This window comes from Setaria viridis, chromosome 6 (genome assembly GCF_005286985.2).
Source record: "Setaria viridis chromosome 6, Setaria_viridis_v4.0, whole genome shotgun sequence".
NCBI classification, from domain to species: Eukaryota; Viridiplantae; Streptophyta; class Magnoliopsida; order Poales; family Poaceae; genus Setaria; species Setaria viridis.
In genome coordinates, this window is record NC_048268.2 from 33,254,974 (window position 1) to 33,278,206 (window position 23,233).

General features: G+C 46.9%; 2 protein-coding genes across 4 annotated transcripts; one reads left to right on the top strand and one right to left on the bottom strand.

Annotated features, from left to right (window-relative positions):
* Window positions 1-695: 695 nt before the first annotated feature.
* LOC117859925 (probable L-type lectin-domain containing receptor kinase S.5) lies at window positions 696-3,949 on the top strand. The gene is made up of 2 exons (XM_034743121.2): window positions 696-2,217; window positions 2,696-3,949. Exons 1-2 carry the CDS (start codon window positions 837-839, stop codon window positions 3,541-3,543), a joined length of 2,229 nt encoding a protein of 742 aa, XP_034599012.1. The 5' UTR covers window positions 696-836; the 3' UTR covers window positions 3,544-3,949.
* A 2,205-nt stretch (window positions 3,950-6,154) lies between these two features.
* On the bottom strand, window positions 6,155-18,580 carry LOC117862062 (cytosolic sulfotransferase 5). Of its 3 annotated transcripts, XR_011898568.1 has the most exons (4): window positions 18,172-18,580; window positions 17,431-17,483; window positions 17,253-17,361; window positions 6,155-12,610 (listed from the first exon to the last, which is right to left on the bottom strand). XR_011898568.1 is itself a non-coding variant. In XM_072294619.1 (3 exons), exon 3 carries the CDS (start codon window positions 15,933-15,935, stop codon window positions 14,973-14,975), a length of 963 nt encoding a protein of 320 aa, XP_072150720.1. In that variant the 5' UTR covers window positions 15,936-17,361; window positions 17,431-17,483; window positions 18,172-18,485; the 3' UTR covers window positions 14,725-14,972. The 3 variants fall into 3 exon arrangements, 2 of the variants coding, with proteins under 2 accessions (XP_072150720.1, XP_034601468.1); XM_072294619.1 differs by lacking the exon at window positions 6,155-12,610 and having other exon boundaries at window positions 14,725-17,361; window positions 18,172-18,485; XM_034745577.2 differs by lacking the exons at window positions 6,155-12,610; window positions 17,431-17,483 and having other exon boundaries at window positions 14,725-17,361; window positions 18,172-18,485.
* Between the last annotated feature and the right edge of the window lie 4,653 nt (window positions 18,581-23,233).

Sequence of the window (23,233 nt, forward strand, 5' to 3'; positions counted from 1 at the left end):
CCAAGAACTGCAATCTACTACGGAGTATGCAGTTCTATTTCTAGTATTTTCCCCCCAAAATCAGTCGCGATAGTACAACCAGATGTTGGTCTTTCAAGTTACACATGGTCGGGGCGACGACAAGCTGCGAGCTGCAGTTTGATCCAAGGACAGTGGAACTGCAAACCGTTCACATTCCAATCCAATTTGCACCATCGTGCTTGCCGGGACCAACTCAAGTACAGTACACACGTTCTTTGAGTCGCTATCCGGGATTGCTTGATGCTGAAGCCTGATGCTAACATGGGCATCGCATTCAGTAATCTAAACATGCTGTTTTCATCATTTGGCCAATTGGCCCATCCACTCCATTTGCATAATCATGCTCCTTTCAACAAAAGAATGTAACCATGTTAACTTTTTTTTTTCCCCAGAAAAAAGAAAACTGTTGAGTACTACTGTATTTTTGTTTGAAAAAAAAAGACAGCGCCACTGTTTTTCAGTCCGGCTACAAATTGGAATGTCTTGTCTTTCGAGGGAAAAAAAACAAATTGGAATGTCTTTGATCGGAAAGGCTTGGTATCTGCTAGAGACGGCACCTTCATCTCGGCTTCTTCTGCCTCCGCTCTGTTCCTCACGCAAGAGGACAGGACAGGAGAAGACACTAGTGTGAACGCAGCTTTGCTACTGAACAAAGCTTCCAATTTTTTTCTCTCGTCTTTACCGGTAGGCGGGCGAAGATTCTCTCAGGGAAAGCCGGTGGAAATAAGGAGGGCGGCCGTGCAGCAGCGCCCACAGGCCGCACACGGGCGCCAACCCCAGCAGTGGCGGTGGTCTCGGCCTCCTGCTCCTCGTTCATGGCCGCCCGCTTCCTCGTACACCTGCTCCTCCTAGCTGCCGCCAGCGCCGTCGCCGTCACCTCGGCCGCAGCCTCGGCTTCCCTCGCCACCAATGCCACCGCGGGCCCGCTCGCGCCCGCGGCTCCCGGCGGCGGCGACGGCAATGTCACCGGGTTCAGCTTCTCACGCTTCGTCGGCGCGAACCGCGGCGCCAACGTGACGGTGCTCGGCGACGCCAGCATCAGCCAGGGCGCGCTCCAGATCACCCCGGACACCATCAACGACGCCGCCACCTTCCTCACCCACAAGTCCGGCCGCGTGCTCTACGCGACGCCGTTCAAGCTCTGGCACCGCGAGGGCCGCCATGGCGACGAGGCCAACGCCACCGCCGGCGACGGCAAGAGGGTCGCGTCCTTCAGCACCGTCTTCAGCATCAACATCTTCCGGCCCAACGGCACGGAGCCCGCGGAGGGGTTCGCGTTCGTCATCGCGCCGTCCGCGGACGAGCCGCCCACCGGGAGCTCCGGCGGGTACCTCGGCCTCACCAACGCCGCCACCGACGGCAACGCCACCAACCAGATCGTCGCCGTCGAGCTCGACACCGAGAAGCAGCCCTACGACCCGGACGACAACCACGTCGGGCTCAACGTCAACAGCGTCGTCTCCGTCGCCAACGCCTCGCTCAAGCCTCTCGGCATCGAGATCTCGCCGGCCAAGCCGACGAACTACACCGTCTGGGTCGACTACGACGGCGGCGCGCGCCGCATTGCCGTGTACATGGCCGTCGCCGGGAAGGCGAAGCCCGGGCGGGCGGTCCTCGCCGCGCCGCTGGACCTCGCGGCGACCGTGGCGGAGTGGTCCTACTTGGGGTTCTCGGCGTCGACGGGGAGCAAGTACCAGCTCAACTGCGTCCTGGCGTGGAACATGACGCTGGAGAAGCTTCCCTGTGACGACGGCGACGGCGACGCCAGGCGGCGCACGGTCGGGCTCGCCGTCGGGGTGCCCGTGGGGGTGACAGTGCTCGCCGCCGCGGCCGTTCTGGCGTACGTCTGCGTGGCGAAGCGGCGGAAGGCGGCGCACGGCGGCGGCGACGACAGCAGCGCCATCACCGGCACGATGATCCGGAGCCTCGCCGGCGGGCCGCGGGAGTTCGAGTACCGCGAGATCCGCAAGGCGACCAACAACTTCGACGAGAAGATGAAGCTGGGGCAGGGCGGGTACGGGGTGGTGTACCGGGGCGTGGTGGTCGGCGACCACACCTGCCCCGGCGGCGCCGGGAGCGCGGTGGAGGTGGCCGTCAAGAAGTTCTCGCGGGCGAACACGCAGGGCCAGAACGACTTCCTCGCCGAGCTCAGCATCATCAACCGCCTCCGCCACAAGCACCTCGTCCGCCTCGTCGGTAAGCCTGCTCACCTCCGGCCGCCGCCGCTTGCTTAACCATTCCTTGATTCTTTATTCGTCTGTGGTGATGCTCGCTCGCACATGGTTTGTCCATTAACAATGGCAACTCGAACGCAATTCACTCGGCTTTCCAGGCGATGCATGTGCGCGGAACCTGTTGACCCTCTCCACTTTCGTTAAGACTTTACAGCTCCAATGCGTTCGAACTTTGCTAATCAATCAATGAACCACCACTCGCTGATTAACAACATTCATTTGTGTGCATAATACACCTCATTACAAGCAAACACTGAGCAGCCTTCATGATCCATTTTCGTTTTCTTTAGCAAACTTTTGCAAAAATGACATTAGAACTGTCACTGCAGTGTCATTGTTACAACTTACAAAGAAATAAAAATCATTTGCAAAACTAATTTGTTGCAAACACCCCAAATGGTTATGGAGATTAAACTTTGACATTAAATTGGTCAATGCAGGGTGGAGCCACGACAACGGCGAGCTGCTGCTGGTGTACGAGTTCATGCCGAACGGGAGCCTGGACCAGCACCTGTTCGGCCCGGCGCCGGGGCGGCAGCTGCTGGGGTGGGAGCTCCGCTACAGCATCGTCAAGGGCGTGGCGTCGGCTCTCCACTACCTCCACGACGAGTACGACCAGCGGGTGGTGCACCGCGACCTCAAGGCCTCCAACATCCTCCTCGACGCCGCCTTCGGCGCCCGGCTCGGCGACTTCGGTCTGGCGCGCGCCATCGAGACGGACAAGACCTCCTACATCGAGGAGGCCGGCGGCGGCGTGCACGGCACCGTCGGCTACATCGCGCCCGAGTGCTTCCACACAGAGAAGGCGACGCGCGAGTCCGACGTCTACGCGTTCGGCGCCGTCGTGCTCGAGGTCGTCTGCGGGCGCCGCCCGCGCTGCGACGTCGAGGGCTTCCACTTCCTCGTGGACTGGGTGTGGCGCCTGCACCGCGACGGCCGCGCGCTCGAGGCCGTCGACGCGCGCCTCGAGGGCGCGTTCGACAGGGAGCAGGCGGAGCGGCTCATCCTGCTGGGGCTCGCCTGCAGCCACCCGACACCGGGGGAGCGGCCCAGGACGCCGGCCATCCAGCAGGTCCTGCTCGGGTCCGTGCCGCCGCCGGCGGTGCCGCCCTTCAAGCCGTCCTTCGTGTGGCCGGCGACCGACGGCGGGCTCGACACCGTGTCGTCCACGGCGGGGACGACGGCGAGCCAGGTCAGCTTGACGTCGGCGTCCACGTGGAGCGGCAACTTCATGAAGGGCAGCCTGAGGCACGCGTTCGAGCAGGAGGTCTCCGATTCCTTGCCGTGACCGCCATTGTTTGCTGTCATACGCGAGCTGTTTCTTGACACGTCGATCTGCCGATGACCGATGTCATGTCGCCGTGGAGACTAATTGTGCAAAACAGAGCGAGCTCCACGATGGCGAAATGTCAGCTTATGTTTTGTTTCCACTCTTATTACTGCTCTTTCATCCCTCGTATTTTTTTACTCCTCTGTAATTATCTTAGATTTCTTAGGATGTGTTTGGATGGAGGGACGAGACGGACGGGACAGGGTCATCCCGGATGACCCAGTCCCATCTCATCCTAGCTCATGTTTGGTTTGAGGGATAAGTTCATCCCTATTTCATGTTTGATTGGAGGGATGAAAGATGATGGGATCGTCCCATCCTATGTATGATTGGAGTAATTGGGATGGATGTCCAGATATGATCACTCATTGTGTTCAGTTGGTAAAGTTACCTCCTTTGAAAGATCACAAGGAACACCAGCAAGCAACAAGCATGCACTGTACCATACCGATCAAACCCCATCAATAACTGAAATCAATAAACCATGACAAATAAACATTCTATAAACACATCCTCATCAAAAGATCACTCCATAAACATTCCATAAAACACATCAATAAACCATACCGATTAATCAAGTAGGAGGCATTCCGTGCATTCCATAACTGAAATGAGCACATTGCAATCACACAATACCATGTATAAGAGGGTTACAACCCACAAAGCTAACAAATTTAAAGCAAATTAAAACCCCAGTGCACTTTTAGTGGTACAAGCAAAAGAAAGCTCGCACCCAATAGTTCTCCTGATGCATCATTCATTCTTTAACACCTAGGAAACTTGTCGGCGATGAAGAAGGCAACCCGGTTCAACTTGTGATTGAAAGGCAGCTTATAGAAGGCCTTACCAATGTGAGGATTGGCAACTAGGTATGCATAATAGTAGAATATGTGTGCCTCCTCAAAGCCTGGAAGGCTTGTCAGAACATTTAGCAGATCTTCAGGCAGCTCAACACTGTATTTAGAAACTATCAAAATTAGTAGCAGCTAGTCTATTCCTAAGGTGGTGTCGTCCTTCCATATTTTTACACAAGTTGTATCATCCTTCCACCCATAACCAATGCATTCTCTCACACCCCTCTCCCTTTTTCTAGATTGAATCACTATTATCATCATTGACAAAAACATATGAGCTCAGCACAAATCAAAACCTTGATCTTCTGTTCCATCTACAATACAATCAAACAAAAACATACATGGCACCGTGTCATACCTATTCATCAATATAGAGGATACATTGTTTCCAGGGAAATTAGAATGCCAATACATGCTACAAATTATGCAGAAGCCATGGCTAGGATTTCATACCTTGGGATCCAAAGATGACGCGGAAGAAGCTGGCGGTGGGGAAGAAGCCGGCGGTGAGGAAGAAGCTGGCGTCGAGGAAGAAGCCGGTGGTGGGGAAGCAGCCTTGTGCCGGGGATGGTCGGATAAACTCTATTGGGGGGTGGCACATATCTTGTTGGTGCGGCGAGGATGGACGAGGAGGAGCGAAGGTTGATGAGCGGCCGGATCTACATCGAGCCAGCACAGTCTCGGCCAGCGAGTAGAGGGGCGCCACCGGGTGCCTGGTGCGTGGCGCGGCGCCGCCGAGGAGGAACGGGAGGGTCGGGCGGGTGTGTGTGGTGCGAAGGGGTGCGATGGGGAGGTGAGGGGTGAGGCGGAGGGGTCAAAGCAGTGAGACGTGAGGTGCACGTGACGCGGGCGCGGGATGGGGATGGATCGGTCCGGCCGTTTTGGGCGGATCGTTTCGTCTCGGATCCACAGAGAATATTTTCTATCTGGGATCATTCCATCCCCTGTGACTACCAACCAAACACGTTAAAAAAGGATGACTCTATCCCGTCCCTCCATCCAAACATACCGTTCTTGCCTGTCAACGGAGGCCCAGAAGGGAGTCGGCTAGCCACTTCTCTTTCACTATGCTAGTAATGTTTTCTTCTTTTTGAGGATCTAGTAATGTTTTTTCATCTTCTTTTTTCGAACGGAATTTTTAACCAACACTCGAGTAATATTTGTTTTGCTTTTTCAATCGAATTTTTCTATGCGTTGTTGCACGTGGCCACGCCAAGCTGCTGCTTGCCACGCTGGCCCAGCAAGCTGTTGGGCCTGCACAAAGCCTAGCAGTCCTGGGCTACCTGACCGAAAGGGAGAGAAGAAAGAAGAGCGAGCATGAACGGGGAATTTTAACGCGCGCGTCAGGAGGGTCCCAGCCCTCAATTCCCGACAGTCCCTGTCCGCTCCCCCAAACTTTCTTTTTGAAAGTCTGCAACATTCCATTTTTTATTATGATAACTTATATATATAAATTTAACATATAATTTCGTACTAATATTTTTTATAAGATAATTTTTAGCACAATTTTGATGAATTTATACGTACAACTTCTACGTAAAATTCGTAAAATTTTTAAATGATAATTTTTAATTTTATTTTTAAAAAATTATAACTTATACATATAATTTATACGTATAATTTTTTCCTAACACCAACTTACATGATAAATTTTATAACACAACATTCCGGATATACACAACTTATGCGCATAACGTCCACCACACTTTCACAATAATATTGTTAAACAGTTTATGCACATAAATTTTATTACTTGAAATACAAATATAAAAAATTAATTAAATAGAAAAAATGAAAAGAAAAAAAAACACCCAGCCCGAGGTCCGTGCGGGGACAGCAGCAAAACCAGTGCCCCGCGGTCCTCACGTGGGCAGCAGCCAAGCAACAGCACGGGGCCTCTCGCTGCCTGGCAACTCGCGTCGCGCGCCAGGACGCGCGCCAGCGCGCGCGTGTAGTATTAGCTTTGCGAGCACGAACGGGCGGCCAGCTAGCTGATGGTTTTGTTTCAAAGTCCGGCGTGAAAGAGGTTTTTTTTATTTTAACCCCTTTTAATCTAAAATTTTATAAATAATCCCTCTCAATCTATATTTATAAGAAATAGTCCTTTTGATCAGACTAAGCTCTATGACACCACTAATAATCGAGTCATACCACATGTAATAGTGTGACCAATATACCACGATGGCATAAACAAAAATCGAATACAATATAAAGCTGATGTGCCGAGCTAGTCTCACCAAACCATCTACTGTGACTAACAAGATGGCGTGACCAGCTCTAAGCTGCTAGCTGCCTACCTGCACTCCTAGGTGCATAAAAAGACATATCACTTTACCTATTTCATTCCCCCATTTTAATTAGCTAATGACTTTCTAAATTCGCTAAACTCGACAAGTATATTCTATAGAGTGCATAAGTTCCATTTTAAGAGTTTGCACTCCAAAATATGGTGCGGAAATTTGGAAATCCAATTTCTAAATAGGCTAAGTGTTATTAGTCGTACTTGTAGAGATCAAAACCAAGGGATGGAAACTTTGATTCAGTTATCCGTCCATGCTCCACGGCTGTGCATGTCGTTTGTGTTATCCGTAAACATCTCACGGTGTTTGTTTGGTTTTTTCTTTTATCTTTTTGGGGATTATTTTGTGTTCTTAACTCAGAAGGAAATCATATTTATTACTTGTGAATCGTAATTAAGAGTTGAAGTGGATTAAGTTGGTATGAATGATCTTTTTGAATTGTGATTTGTTAGTGTGAATCATACGTGTATTTGAACGGTTGTTGCTGGTTTGTACTGGGAAACAAAATTGATGTGGCTGAGCTGGACCGAGCCAAGCCAAATTAGCTTATTTTTTCTCATTTTGTTAACGAGTCGAATGGAGCTAGCTTGTTTAGACAACAAGCCGCATCGAGTTGAGTCGAGCTGGCTCGTTAACCAACCCCATGTTCAGATGCATGCTGCACATACGTGTATATCAAGCAAATATCGTCCAAGCTCTGGCTATCTTTCTCAAGTCATGGCTACAGTTTAGGCAGCAGATTGGATTCCTTGAGCTCGAGTGCGTGAGAGGCTTACAACAGGGTGCTCGTAAGTGTGCATGGTTGTGTTGTGTGTGTGTCCGTGGCGGCTGTCCCGTCCGTCAACCCCTGTCGCGGGGGAAGGGTGTGCGACGTGCGCCCCTTCACGCACGAGAGTTGGCATGCTACCGCTTAGTCAACGACCGCCCCATGCAGTTGGGGCTGCGCTTCCCGACCTCCTGCCAAGAGGTCGGATAGCCTTCTCTGGCCGGTGTTCATACCAGGACCCCCTGTGGCCCGCTTCCTAGATTTGGGCTGGTGTTGGGGCGGGCGAGACTGTACCGCCCAACCCTTGATGTGGACGTGTCGGTGGGTAGGTGCACCAGGGTCACGCTCCCAACGCGTCATACTGGTCATGATGGCTCCCCTCCTCGAGGCCACGTGGGATCGGTCCTTTGGGTGAGGCGTCGGAGGGAGGTCCATTGAGGGAGGTCGGAGGGGTGCCACGTGGCCCATCCATCCCTGAGGTCGGAGAGTGGGCCATTAGGAGTCGCTCCCTGGGGGTACCCGTGGCACAGGTACCCATCACAATGACATGCGGGTCCCACCTCCATTATTTATGGATGTAGGTTAAATTCTTGCATGGGCACTAAGATATTAAGACCCCTTATGGAAATCTTCATAATTACACGTGTTAGTTTCTCTGAATCACCAGCTATAAAAACATTAACTCGAAATAATATCAAAGCAACAATTTACTATGACATGACGATGACGCTATCGTCATGGGGTCTCTGCAAAATAAAACCACCAATAACTCATATGTCCCATCCGCAAAATAAAATCACCAATAACTCATATGTTCCACCTACATTATATCTACGCTAGCTCCATATTGTATATGGATGACAACAACCAACGCAGCTTAATCGGAGGGTATGTGCCAATCTTATTTCTTGTCTTCTTTTGTTTTCACGAAGTAAGCTCATGCTTAAAATCTTTAGTATCGGTAAACTCCTTCCCAACCAATTTTAGTCAGAATTGGAGTTCATGACAATCAATAACACTTAGCCTATTTTGAAACTAGATTTTTCATTTTCTACACCATGTTTTAGAGTGAAAACACGTAAAATGGAACATGTACACTATATATATTATACTTGCCAAGTTTGAAGAATTTAAAAGGTCATTAGCTAGTTAAAAGAGAGAACCGAATACGGCTAAATGAACTGAAATTTTGTGCACTTGAATAAGCCAGCAACCTGGCTGTTGTTGCTTGTCATGCTGGAATGCATGTCGTGACTTCTTGTGAGTCACGCCGAGCTGCTTGACGTGACTAGCATCACATTACTTGGACATGTCCACGCCACGTGGAAATCATCCGCGCCACGTGGAAATCAATTTTGTGTTTACACTAGCGTGGTATTTTAATCGCGCTATTACATGTAGCATGACTCAAGCATTAGTCGCGCCATAGAGCTTGGCGTGATAAAAAAGGCTACTTCTTGGAAATATAGATTAGGAGGGTTAGTTATAAAATTTTAGATTAAAATGGGTCAAAATTTTAAAAAAATTCGGCGTGAATACGATTGTTGGCTTGTTGCAGTGCAGTGGATACGGCCGTTAGCGCGTGGATGACGAGTTAGATACTATCCGGTGGCTGTTCAAGATCAACGGATTAGTTTGATCTGGATCGATAAAAGGAGGCAGAAATTTTATGTGCGCCTACTTTTTAGACGGATCCATGAAGCTCAAATTTTCTTGTATCTGTTATGTTTTAATTTTTCATGTATTTGTTATGTTTTATTTTTTTTCTTGTTTTTTTGTTGATCTGTGCATTGTCTTCCGGGCCCAGCACGTATGTATTTTCTTGTGCCATTTCTCTCTTCTCTTACAACATTGTTGTTCACCAAGACGGTGTTAACAGGCGAAATTTCATGACGACATCCATGTTTCCTTGACGGGCAAAATATTTATTTTTTTATTTTGTGTAAATATCTTTAATCCAGACAAATAGTTAAAGAATTTATATTTTTTATGTTCAATGTATGTTTGATTTTTTCTATTTAACTGTATGTATGAATGGTCTTTCAATTTAATTGTGTGTGAAATGCAGTGGCAAGACCGGCCAAACCTTAGGTGGCCGTCCTTTTTGTTTACCATGTCTGTTGTCTTAACGGCATGTTCGGTTGGACTTATAAGCCGGTTGAAAAGCTGAAACGGCTGATTTGTTATGAGAGAAAAATACTGTTCGGTGGCTGATAAGCTGGCTGATAAGCTGAAGCGAACAGAGATTTGGTTGATGTCGTTCTATTTTTTCTGTCACATTTTCTTGTGGTCTTCATTAGAAAATTTATTGATTTTCTCTCACTCAATTTTTATCAACTAGCAAATGATACATGGCTTGATTCTGCTGGTTGATTGGCAGTTTACTCGGTGGAAGTTACCCATCCGGATTCAAGTCCTAGCTAGACCATATGTTTGTGGAGAGTAAGATAACTACGGTGATTTTATCAATATCGAGATATATCGGTTAGTGTTTTTCAGATTTGCTCTTAGAGATAGGATTTGTATGTGTGTATTTATACGGTGAATCTGCGTATGTGTACGTGGAGCACATGTGTCGTGCTGTGATTCATAAAAGAAAATTCTTCTTTTCTATTTTTTTTACACAAATTAGTGCACTTAGCTGGTTTGCACTTGTACAAGTTGTCTTCTGGTTTTTTTTTATTGTTGCATCTTCTTGTTTCAATCGATTTTTTCTTATGACGCTCACATCATATTTTGACTTTTTTTCCTATCCGCATCAATCGTTTCCTGGCCCCTAATCATTGTCACGTGGCACGTTCGGGATGGTGAAAGAAATGGATTTACACAACAAAAAGAAAAACAGCCGAATGTTACGTAGTCATTCCCTTTTTCGAAACAATTATTTTATTCCTTTTTCCCCTTTATAAGCAACTAGATTTGTATGGGCTGGCGCCATGGGTCCATTGCACAGAAAGGCCTACTGCAGTCGGCCCGTCGCTTCAAAGCCACAGTACTCGCGTCGCTTCTAAAGCTCACAATACTCGAGCTGTTTGTTGACACGTCGATCTGCCGATGACCGATGTCATGTCGCCGTGCAAAACAGAGCGAGGCTTTTTTAGTTGCTAAAATTGGGAGTGACAAAATTACTGTGCTGGTACTGTAGCACACTGTAGCGTTTCGTTTGTATTTGTGAATTATTGTCCAAACATTGACTAATTAGGCTCAAAAGATTCGTCTCGCAAAGTACAACAAAACTGTGCAATTAGTTTTTAATTTCATCTACATTTAGTACTCCATGCATGTACCGCAAGTTTGATGTGATGGAGAATCTTCTTTTTTATAGTGCTAAAGTTGGGAGTTAGGGGTGAACTAAACCAGAGCCGACCTCCACGATGGCAAGATGATCAGGACGGAAGAAAGGAGGATTGAGCTAGGGATGCAGTCGTTCGTGTGGACGAAAATGTTAGCTTATGTTTTGTTTCCATTCTTACTACTCTTTCATGCCTCGTTGATTTTTTTATCCCCTATCTTCCTTAGATTTCTAATTTGGTTCCTTGGCAACGAAGGCCCAGGAGCGAGTTGCCCAGCCACTTCTCTTTCACTGTGCTAATAATACCTTTTCTCCTTTTTGAGGTTCTAGCAATGTTTTTCTCTCTTCTTTTTCTTCTTCGAAACAACCATTTTTATTCTTTTTTTCTTTATAAGTAGCTAAAGTGGAGGCTCCTATATAATTTGTGAAAGGTGGTTAAGCTTCATGACTTTAATCATTAGATCCAATTAAAAGTTTGCATCGATATTCCAACAAAATAGGTTCAACATTTTCTAAAATTTAGACCAATCAAAAAGTAATAGATTCAACATTTTCTAAATATAGATCAATACTTTGTGAAAACTACTAAATTTAATTTTTTTTCACTGCCTATTTCAACATTTTGTCATTCAATATTTTTCCAAATAAAAATCAACATTTCAAAAATATATTTTTTCATATCCTTGAACCACATTAGCTAGCCAGCGGTGCATAGGGTGTTAGCATGTGCGCAGGCCCGAGGGGGGGGGTGCAACCGCTGGGGCTCATGGAGCTGGCGCCGAGACCATACAGGTAATTAGTACCTATAATTTTTTATTTAGCATAGTAACCATTTGAAGGTCCATCACAAAACAGTCCATGCCGTAGGTAACTCTCCCTTCCAGTTCTATTCTACGTAACATGATCCATTGAGCGGAGGGTAGGCTGCAGCCGACGTTTCGTTTGATCGTTTCCTGCCGCCGTGACCCTGCCTACCCATCGACGCGCTCTGGCTGAAATCCTTGGATGATAATGATCTACGAAAGTGTTGCACTACTTTTGCAAAATCTTCTCATGACAACAAGATGTTGAGTGGATGATTTTTTCTTTGAATTAAAAGTGTTGCAAGTATCTTTGCCAGAAGAATTGATGTCAGCACATGAGATTCTTCAGTTTGTTAAAGCTGCACTAATGTCTCCATTGCATATTGGGTTCTCTTAACTATTCCAGTGACAGTAGCATCAGCCGAAAGAAGTTTCTCCAAATTGAAACTATTGAAAAAATTATTTGAGATCAACTATGTTACAAGAAAGATTGAATGGCTTGGCTATGTGCAGCATTAAGAAGAATGTTTTGGACGACATTAATCCTGATACTGTTCTTGAATATTTTTATTTGAGGAATGCCCGAAGACGGTTTTTTACAAAGCACTGAAGCACTATATTTTTATTTGAGGTAATCATAATGGTTATTATTTTTAATTTTTTCTATTACACTATTGTTATATTTTATGAGCTATACATAATTTTTATTATTCGTACTATATACTCTAGTTTTGATATCCCATCTTCTTGCTTACCCAAAGCCCTTAGCCGGCCCTGCATGTGCGTGGGTGGCGGTGCACGCGGGGGACGTGCACGACGGTAGGGCAGGCAGGCGGGGTGACACATAGGGGATTGCGGCAGCACCCGTGAGAATGGCGCGGTGGCAGGCGGACAAGCCAGCAGCGTTGGCTGGAATAGCATTGGGTAGGCGCGGGGCCACCGCGAGCGAGGCCGGTGCCCGCAAGTAGCAACCGAGCAGAGGAGGTGGCGGCGGCTCCAGCATGCTAGGGCTGATGAAGACAAAGAGCATCTAATGATGAGATTAATATTAAATAATGGAAGTTCAATAAAAAATAAACTTTCAGAAGTTATATATACTAGCACAATACCCGTGCGTTGCCATGGATCACGGTTAGAACTAAATAAATAACATTACTTTCCTTAAAAATCTTAAATTTGGTTCCGACTCCAATAATTTATTATCCTATATTTTACACTTTTATATATTTTATTTAATCCTTTCTACCCGCTTGAAAAGCATAAAGACATATTATAAGAATCACACCTCCCAACCTTAGTCTTTACCGTGTGATTGTGTCGAACCAACACATAAGGTAGTTTGCGTATTGATACGTTTTTAATTTCATTTAGAAGTTCTTCACCGATTTTATGCGACATGCATTGTACCAGCCACCTCTCTCTCTCTCTCTCTCCCTCTCTCAAGTCTACCATAGCTCTTTATGAATCGTGATGTTTTATAAACTGAGCAAATAAAATGTACCAAATTAGTCTCTTTCAGAAGAAAATGAATCAAACAACCTTTGCTCTTGAGCGTATCTAGTCAACTCTGCGGAAACGAACTTCTACTGATGCATGTGAGGACCATGTGTGACCCATGTGCAGTGTCGAGCATGCCTTGCGTGAAACTTACACTGGACAGACGGACTGCTATAGTTGGCTTGCAACAATGCCACAACTCGACACCGTTGGCAGGCCCATCGGTGACGCATGGAGAAACAAAGGACACGTTGTGTTGAGTCGCCGACGTGTCCACTTAGGCTTATCCGCTCGGTCACCGTGGACGGAGCCACTTAATCCACTCACCCATTTCTGTCTCATCTATACTCCTTCCCAGCTCTGCTACGGCGATCCACACAAACACCCTAGCTCAGGCCTCAAGTCAAGGAGCCTCTTTAGCGTCTTCGCAGCGTCTTCCGAGTGCGTTGCCGGGCACCACTTGCTGCCCCCCTCCTCCCCTCGACCCCACCTCGGTCCGTTGTCTTCTTGAGCTTTGTCCGCCGCCACCTCCTTGAGCTTCCCTCTATCCACTGCCGAGCCACCGACTCTAGGCTCCAGCGAGCATGCACACCAGCACATTGTCGCCGCAGGCACAATTCATGGTGCTCATCTACATCACTATTGGCACGGTCGGAGCTCCTCCTTGATGGCACGTTGCAGCCTCGTTGCCCTCGTCCCCCAACAGTGGCTTGGCCGACGAGGATGCGCGTGGGCAGCCACGCCCTCTACGGCGAGCTCAACGCCATCGTCCATTGCCTCGCCGTCACTCCACTCAGTCCAACTTGCAGCACGTAGCACTCCAATCCACAAGCAAGCAAGCTGTTGCTACTCCAATTTCACTCGTGCGGGTGCTACGGCAGATTGACGTGCACACACGGCAAGCACGCGTCGATGCGGCCGTCCTGTGAGAGAGCCCAATATCAACCTCCAGCATGGCAACGGCGTATCCTACCTCGTGCGAACATAGGACAATGACGGGTAGTCCTCGACTCTTTGTTAATCTAGAGCTGTAGCGCGTGTGGAGGTAGCGTAGAGAGGCGGAGCACGAGAGGCCTTAAGGTGCAGCTCCGGCTTCAGCCCCATGCAAGATGAGCAGTAGCCCACGCCAACAAGAACGCCAACAACCTGGACGTGGCTCGGACCTCGTGCAGATGGCCGGCAGAGGCCCCGGTCCGACAGCGCCCCACTGCAGGAACGCGGTGGATTGGGGAGAGCCACGGACGGAGAGATTGAGGGAGGAAGGACGCTGGGCAGTAGCGTGAGCAAGGAAAAAAAAGGACGGACCGTTTAACTTAGGGTAGCGGGTTGATTAATAAAGAGTTGATTTTTTTGCAAAACTACCTGATGGTCGGAAGGAAGGATGGACTGTTTAACTCAGGGTTGCGGGTTGATTTGTAAAGAGTTAAGGTCTAACAGTTGGAAGAAACTACCGCACTTTAACGTTAGGTATAGATACAGATTCTACAGCTAAATTTGTATGTTCTAGCGCCATGGGCCCATTGCACAGAAAGGCCTAATGCAGTCGGCCCGTCGCTTCTAAACCCACAATACTCGCGTGCATTCTGGCCCGGCAGGTGATCCAGACGGAGAAACTTGTAGATGAAAATTAATCAGCATGCAGATAGTTGTCGCTGATATCTCAAAGGAATCACAAAGCATCAAGAAATACACCCGACAGCACAAGTGCACGAGCATACACACGGACACAAAAGGAACCAGGAGTGTGGTAGTGCATGTGTTTGGAAAGTGGGAGTTGCACGGAGTTATTATTTTCTTCCCCCACAACTCCTAACATTTCAAATGCCCATGGAGCAGTCACCACCGTCGAAGCATAATGACTACACATACACCATGTCAAAAGGAGAGCCCAGATCCTTTCAGTTTCTCCTCAACGATGCAGTCCAGCTTCCTCGCCATCTCTTCCGTCAAGTGGTTCTTCCAATCCCCAACCTTCCCAGACCTGAAAAACGAAGCGTTCTCCATCGGCAGCCCGCCAATCCGATCAGACACTCCCGTGGAGTTTACCGGCAGGCTCTTGAGGTTCTCGAAGCTGCACAGCCTCACCACCTCCTCCACCACTCCAGCACTCTCCTCCTTCTCAGTGAATGGAACACCAAGAAACTCAGCGAGCATCTTCACATGCTCAGCAGGGTTAGCCATCATCTCATCGTACTTCAAGAAAAGAACTCTTCCCGGCTCTTCCATGCTTTGCTTCCAATACCCAAGGCAATGCTCCCAGAAAGGCCCACCGATAGAGACCCCTTCGCAAAAGAACTCGAAAGCCTTACCCAAATCTATGTGGAAATCCTTGTTCACCTTGTTCGTGAAGTGCCACGAGGACACAAGGACGTCCTTGGGCTCCCGGCACAGGTACACGATCCGGCAACCAAGGGTTGATGCGCCTGAGGGTAGCGATGTGCACGGGAGGTGCGTGCTAAGGAGTCTCGGGGACGGGAGCGCCTCAAGCTCTTCGATAGGGCGGAGCTCCAGGAATGGCACGAGATCCTGAGGGTTGCTGGTGAGCACGGGGTGGGCATGGCTAGCGACCGGGCGCTGGGAGCGGTTGGCAAGTGTGAACGCGAGGGCCTTCAGCCAGGTGGTGCCGCACTTTGGGTATGTGGCGAGGAAGATGTCGTCGGCGCGTGGCCGGAACTGGGCTTGCATGAGCACGGTGCTCCTGATCACTTCGGGCGTGAGCCAGAAGCCTTGGAAGAGGAAGGATGGTTTCCACCATCCTTCTCTGGTCGGAAGCCTGGATGTGAGGCTCTCTCCCTCCTCTAGGCCGCCATGGCTGGTCTCAATTTTGGCTTGAGCCATGGCATGAAGAGGGGGACGGTGGGAGTCTCGGAGAGCTTAGCTCCAAGTGATTATATATAGGACATTGATATAGTAGTAGAAGATAGGCCAACTAATCCAATTTCATTATTACAAGCACCAGGACTGATTCCGGCATCAATCATGCATGAATGATTGTGGTACCGATTATCACTAGGAGCACATCAATCATGCATAAATGCAAAAGTTTGTGCGCCGAACAAAAAACTTTTGCATGAATGCTAGTGCTGGTGCATGAATGATTCACTAGTAGAGAATTAGCTTTCGATGCGCCCCCTTTTGTCCCGGTTTAAAGTTGGTCCGGGACAAAAGTTCACCAACCGGGACTAAAGCTCGGTCACTGGTGGGGGGCACACCAACCAGGATCTTTTATCCCGGTTGCAAAGGCTAGTGGGAAAAAAAGACCCTGAGAGGCCTTTTATCCCGGTTTGAAACACCAACCGGGATAAAAGACCCCCCTTTTATCCCGGTTGGAAACAAGGTGACTGAAACAGGAGTAAATCCCTCAAACCCTTTTATCCCGGTTGGTGTTTCCAACCGGGATAAAAGGGTCCCCACGAGTTAATACAAAAGGATAGCATTCCCTATGTAGTCAGATGTGGTGTGTAGGTGGGATGGCAAGGAAGCTATGCGCGAGGTTGGAGGTTGTGGGTTGTGGGTTCGAATCCCACGCAGACCCCCCTTTTGTCCCGGTTGGTTTATCCCGGATGGATTTTCGGGAGATTTGCACCCTACCAACCGGGACTAAAGACCAATTCTCTACTAGTGATTGGTACCGACTATCGGCAAACTTTTGCATGATTGATTAAATCCTAAAATAATACATATGCTTTTTGAAAAAGTTCATGATATAGTCATGCAAACACTACTACAGAACATGGATGTTGTAACACCAACTTGTGTTACTAAAATTTCAAAAAGCTAGCTATAACATACATAAATACTGAGAAATATTGAATATGAACTCTATATGATAATCTGAAATAATGAGAAATTTTGTTTGCGCACGTATTGGCAATATACTAAAAAGTAAACAAATAAACTTTATCAAGGAGGGTTCAATATTTCAAGTAAATGATTACTATCCTAACCGGCAAACTAGTTTTCACAGCAGTTATTGTTGTTTGACTGAAAAGTTGCTATGTTAATGTTGTTTCACTGAAAGGTTGCTAACGTTGTTTCACAGCAGTCAAACTGAGACAAGGCAAGCTGGATTCTTGTGCTACGACATCCACAAGTTAGACGAAAATTAATAGCTTGTTACAACAATGCATATGCAGCAAAACAATAAACACTAACCAGGCATAAAAGAAAGTAGTGAAACCCAAGCTACTTATCACTTTTTGGCTGGTCTTTCTCTCTTTCCACTCACTGCTTGAACTTCTCAATCTCGAGATTCGCTAAATACCTGAAAAATTAAATCTGAATTGATGACTGAAATAACCAAAGTTTACCAGGCTACCAACAGTTTACTCACCATTTAGATCTTTACCAGTCTTTATGGTCATCAGTTTCGTTGCTTCCATGGCACTAAGAATTCCATTCATAAAAAAATAATTTTCCCATCACGTCATAATTATGCAAACTGGATAATCTCTCTAATATGAAATAGGTGTTGTTTTGCACATTACCATGCTTCCCACGATATAACTTTGATTCCCATAAATAAAATATAAATTCATTACTATTTTTGTTGCAATATATATTTGTGAAATGTACCAATACTTTACTACAGTAAGATACTTTTTGAGACAAAGATACTCGCATCATTTTCATGTATTCGAAATGAATGTATCAGAAGAATTTTTTTATCAAAGGTTTTGACTGATGACTTGCAGTTGCACTCAAAATATGACTTCTCTGTGGATTTAAAGAATAATATTCAACAATATAATCTTGTCGGTGGCAGTGGGATTCATTCACCATATTCTCATATTTTATTCTTTATTTCTATATGCGTGCACAGGGTTATTCATCTTCACGCCTTGTGTTCTTATCTTGTACGACTATTCGTTGTACGACACAGTCGTGGCCGTTAATTTTTTTATATAGGCATGCCCTATCAAGGGGCACCCGGTGATCAACAAATCCCAATTGCAACAACAAGATAATCGAATATGAGCACTCCCGAACTGCGAATCGTAGCTTTGTAGGTATTAAACAAGAACAAAGCAACGTGCAAAAAAAAAAAGAGTTGTGAGATGAGAAGGGTACTCACGTAGTTGTTGGCCCAGTTCTAGTAGTTGTCCTGCCAGTGCAGGAGGCCAGGAGCTGGGACTTTGCCGAGGATCCTGCTGCAGGCAAGGGACGGCAGGAGGGCAGGGCGGCGGCACCGAGCGGCGAGAGGTGCAACGGCGGGGGCGAGGGTGTGGGGAGTATGGCAAATCGCGATCTCCCTTCGCGGACGGCGCGGAGGAGCGCCCGAGCCTAAGCGCTTTCTGTTTGACCAGGTTGTGGACCTTTGGAATGGATAATATTGTAATCTCGCACTTTTACTTTGCCTTCCTTTCTTCAATCGACCGGTCCTTGGCCAGTCGACCGGAACCATTGAGGCGATAAAGGATTCGGCATTATTGCAGCGCTGCAGCATTCAGCTAGCATCGTATACTGTCTCGTGCTGCATGTGTGTGATAGCTTTACTAATTCTATTCTGCGAGCATTACTCAAAAAAAAATTCTATTCTGCGAGCAGCGAATCTGATCAAGATCAGTGTCCAGCCTGACCGCCTCTATATCAAAAGGAAACCGGCAAGCAATCCGCGGTCAATTTAATTACCAATCCTAGTCATCAATTACTAATTCCAAAGGAAAAAAATTAAATGGCGACAAAGCAAGAACGGAACTAACCTTTCTAACCAGTAAGGGAGTATTTGACAGCACTCCACCTTACAAAAACCAGCTCCACACCACCAACTCCAGAAAAATATGAAGCTGTTGTATGTGTTTGGCAGATTGTAGTCCTCTAGCTTCAGAAATATGAGGATTTGGTGGGAATATTCTATTTTGCTCATGGTGGATGGCTGGTTGTGTTTTAAGCATCCTGGAGAGTTCTCGGCAGTAAAATTAGCAAGCAAGATTCGCATCCATCTTAGAAGTAAGTACGAAACAACTGCTTGTCCGAACAAGTGAACATGCTGTAGCCGCGCGTCTGTCAGCTACCGAAGCACAAGCACGCTCAGAAGAAACAAGATCAGAATCACTTTATACTATAGGATCTTTCAGGGGGAAAAAATCAATCAGTTCAAAGATCAGGAGCAACACCCAAATGTTAACTTCAATGATTTGCATTCGAATTCTAATCAGCAGTAAGAAAGAGACACTGTCTAAACTTGCATACAAGTGGTCTAAACTCTCAACTGTAAAGGCCTCACCAAGATCGCAGTTCCAACTAACCACAAATCTTATCGCCAAAGATTTGCGCTCCAGTCACGATTACAATACAACAGCAACATAGCTAGTAGAAGCAAAGTAAGAGATAAATGGTCCGCGCGAAACGCAAACCAGATCGAAAGTTCGCATAAATTTTGTATGGTGTTGTATCAACTCAGAAGCCAAAGAAGCCCCTTCTGTGCTGGCTCAGATTAGTTGGGGTGGCCGGCGCGGAGGGAGCAGATGCGGTCGACCCACTGGTCCTCGGGGACGCTGCCCGCCCACGCCTGCGGCGTGCCGGGAAACTCGACGCCGCGCATCGCGTCCACGATCCGCGCCGCGCCGCCCTCGGGAAGCGGGGCGCGGCGACGGCGCTCGTCCTCCGAGAACGCCCGGGCCGCCACCTCCACCGTAGTCACGTCCTCCTCCCGCTCCCCTTCCTCCCCATCCGCCACCTCGGAGGCAAGATCCAGGACGATAGGATTTTTCTTTTCTCAATCGAACCGGTATGAACGAGTGGCAACGATGGGTAATACCCACCAACTTCATGAGGAGATCTGAAAATGGAGTTTTTGGAGCAGCCCTTGAGGTACTCCAAAAAATGTGGATCTGACCCCTGCTTCACCTTTTTTCTGGAGCTGGAGTTGGTGGAGCTAGACGTGTTTGGCTGCGAGTTTATTTGAGTCGATGGAGTGGAGCTAATTTTCTTAGAGTGGAGTGCTGCCAAACACCCCCTAAGACTATTTAGGTGCACTATTGCACTAGTTCCTCAAGATTAATTATATGTCTAGTTTTTTTTTCAAATATCACATATCTCATCAATATCCACTGATAATGACCAATTTATTGGTGATAGATTTTATCCCCACACCCTATATTATCTAATTGAGAGTATGTAATATTTTTACTCTATTGCTTAATCTTTCATTATTGAGTAAAAAGGTTCTTCTATGTATTTACCCGTGTGATAATAGGAAATGGTAACAGACCTTTATATATGGATGAAACATCGACATTATATATTTCTTTTGTAACACTTTAGCTGTAATATTATTTTGTGTTACTATAGAATATGTATTTGTAACACATTTCATGTGTTCTGATTATGTGTTACAACATACTAACATACTACCTTTTGTAACATTTTCACTGTAACATCAATTTTGTGTTACTATAATTGTTGTTGTCTGTAACACGTTTTTTCAAAACAAGCGGTATGTGTTACTGTCCTCATTTATAACACTTAGCCTTGTGTTACTATGAAACTTCTTTGTAACACATTCATGAATATGTTACACTCCAGGAGTGTGTTGCAATATCTGTGTTTTGTAGTAGTGAAACAGTTTAGAACATCCACGGGTAGTTCGCAAAATATTTTAATTTGTCATTTTTCATATTTAAAAATAAGTCAAGTTCTATCTCCAGTAAAAATTATAAAATGTCTACAAACCTTTTAGAACTATTATATATGGAAGTTGTGTGGTATAAGTTAAAAACACATGTTCCATTCCTCTATACTTACCGAAATCACTAGGGAAAGTTGAACCCAAATCCGTTGGATGCTTACTCATGTACTCTAACCAAATGTAAAATCATTTTTTTGTTATGATTTGGATTTTCCAAATGCAAAATCATGATGTGTGGCGGGAGTTGTTGTGCATTGTGTTTTGTAGGTGTCATCATGGTACAATCATTTTTTTGGAAGAGAGCCAGCAGGAGAGCTGCTGCTATATTAATAAGAGGAAAGCCTGGTGGGCAAAATAAAATGAAGTTACGTACACTCACATCCCCGGCTAGGACCCAGGGGAACGGAAACGGGGCGACACAACGAACAATTAAGCACGCCTCACGACCTCTATTAACTGCCCTAGGTGTTTAGCTCCTTGCTGCGACCCATGTATTTGCCTCCTCTTTTATCTTGTCCACTAATCAGTTAAGTGATTGTTCCTGGCATTGGAAAATCCGTGCATTGCGCTTCTTCCATATCTCCCACAACACGAGGATGATCAGTGTTCTCAAGCCTTTCGCATCGACGACTTGCCCGCCCGCTAAAGTTGACCACCAGTCGTGGAGCGTGTCATGCGAAATCCAACAGTTTGGGTCCAAGGTGTCGCACTTTGTCCATACACTCACCCGCGACCAAATAGTCCTCGTGAAACTACATTGAGTGAACAGGTGAATTCCAGTCTCCTGAGCCACGTCACGGAGAATGCGACGTGGACTACTCGACCATCCCCAGTGCATCAGTCGATCCGCCATCTAGATTATATCTTGAATGGCCAGCCAGCTGAAGAACTTGCACTTTGATGGTGCCCACTGTTTCCAAATGAGTGCCTTGAAATTAGTTGTCGTGGATCTAAAGAACTGTGCTCGGTATGCTGATTGTGTGTTGTACCGCCCATCTACCGTCAACTTCCACAGTATGGTGTCCTGGACTCCCGGCGTGAGTTGTACCTGGCTCACTACCATCCATAGCCTGTGGTACTCTATGAAGTGTGTTATGAAGTGTGTTACGGAGAGACCATGGTGAAGGAGGTATAAGTCAGGGATCCAAGCATCATCGGTGAGAGCATCGCGCAGTGTTCTATTTTTTCTTCTTGATATGGCAAAAAGGTTCGGCGCCATGTCTCTTGGCCTTTGGCCGTCTATCCATCCATTGTCCCAGAAGGATATTTTGTTGCCGTCACCAATTGTTAAAGCTGTGGCTGCCACGAAGAGCTTACGGTCAACTTGTGTGCAGCGGACGTCGCCGTCATCCCAAGGTGTACCCTCATTTGTCCATTGTTGCCATAGCCAGCGTAAACGTAGAGCCATGGAAAATTTCACCATGCGTAGCACTCCTAGTCCACCTCCTTTATTGTGTCTGGCCATTCGAATCCAGTTGATTTTGCATTTTCCACCGGTTAAGTTTTCACTGCTAGCCTAAAGGAATTTCTTCCTCTTAACATCAATAATCTTCATGATCTCCTTCGGTGCATTTAGAGCTGTGAGAAGATAAATGGGTTGGGTGGTTAACACTGACTTGACAAGCGGCAGTCTCCTAGCTGGTGTCATATTTCTAGCACTCGAACTGCTCAGTTTGCCAATTTCCTTGTCTACTAATGGCTGAAAATGCACCGCCTTTAACCGTGTCGTAGAGAGCGGTAGACCCAAGTATTTGATAGGGAAGGTGCCAATCTTTGCAGAGAGGTTTTGCAGCACTTCGGTTAGTTGTATTCCTTGACAACGGATGGGCAGTGTAGTTGATTTCTGGAAGTTTGATTTGAGCCCCGTCACCTCGCCAAACAAGTTCAGGATGTTAACAAGTACATCTATCTCTTCCTTCCTAGGTGCAATAAACAGCGCCGCATCATCCGCGTACAATGATATCCTACAAGAGGGGCCACATCCACGCAGCTTGAAGAAGATGCCCATATCCATTGCCAGTTGAAGTAGCCTCTGCAGTGGGTCGATTGCTATGACAAAGAGGAGCGACGAGAGGGGGTCGGCTTGTCTGAGACCCCTACCATGCTTGAGTGGCTGATTTGGTACACCATTTAGGAAGACTCTGGAGGAGGATGTCGCGAGTAACGCCGCGATCCAGTTGCACCAACGCGTCGGGAAACCAAGGTGTTGCATGAGGGTCAAGAGATAATCCCACCTAACAGAGTCGAACGCCTTTGCAATGTCCAATTTAAGGAATATTGCCGACACTTTGTTGCGATGATATCGTCTGGCCATGTTGCGCACCAACATAAAATTATCGTGACATAAAATTATCGTGTATGCTCCTGTTCTTGATGAATGCACTCTGGCATTTGGAAACAATTGAGTTCATATGCGATTGAAGCCTTAGTGCCAGTGCTTTAGTAATGATTTTGATGAAGGAAGGAATTAGGCTAATGGGCCTGAAATCTTGGACGGGGTCAGCCC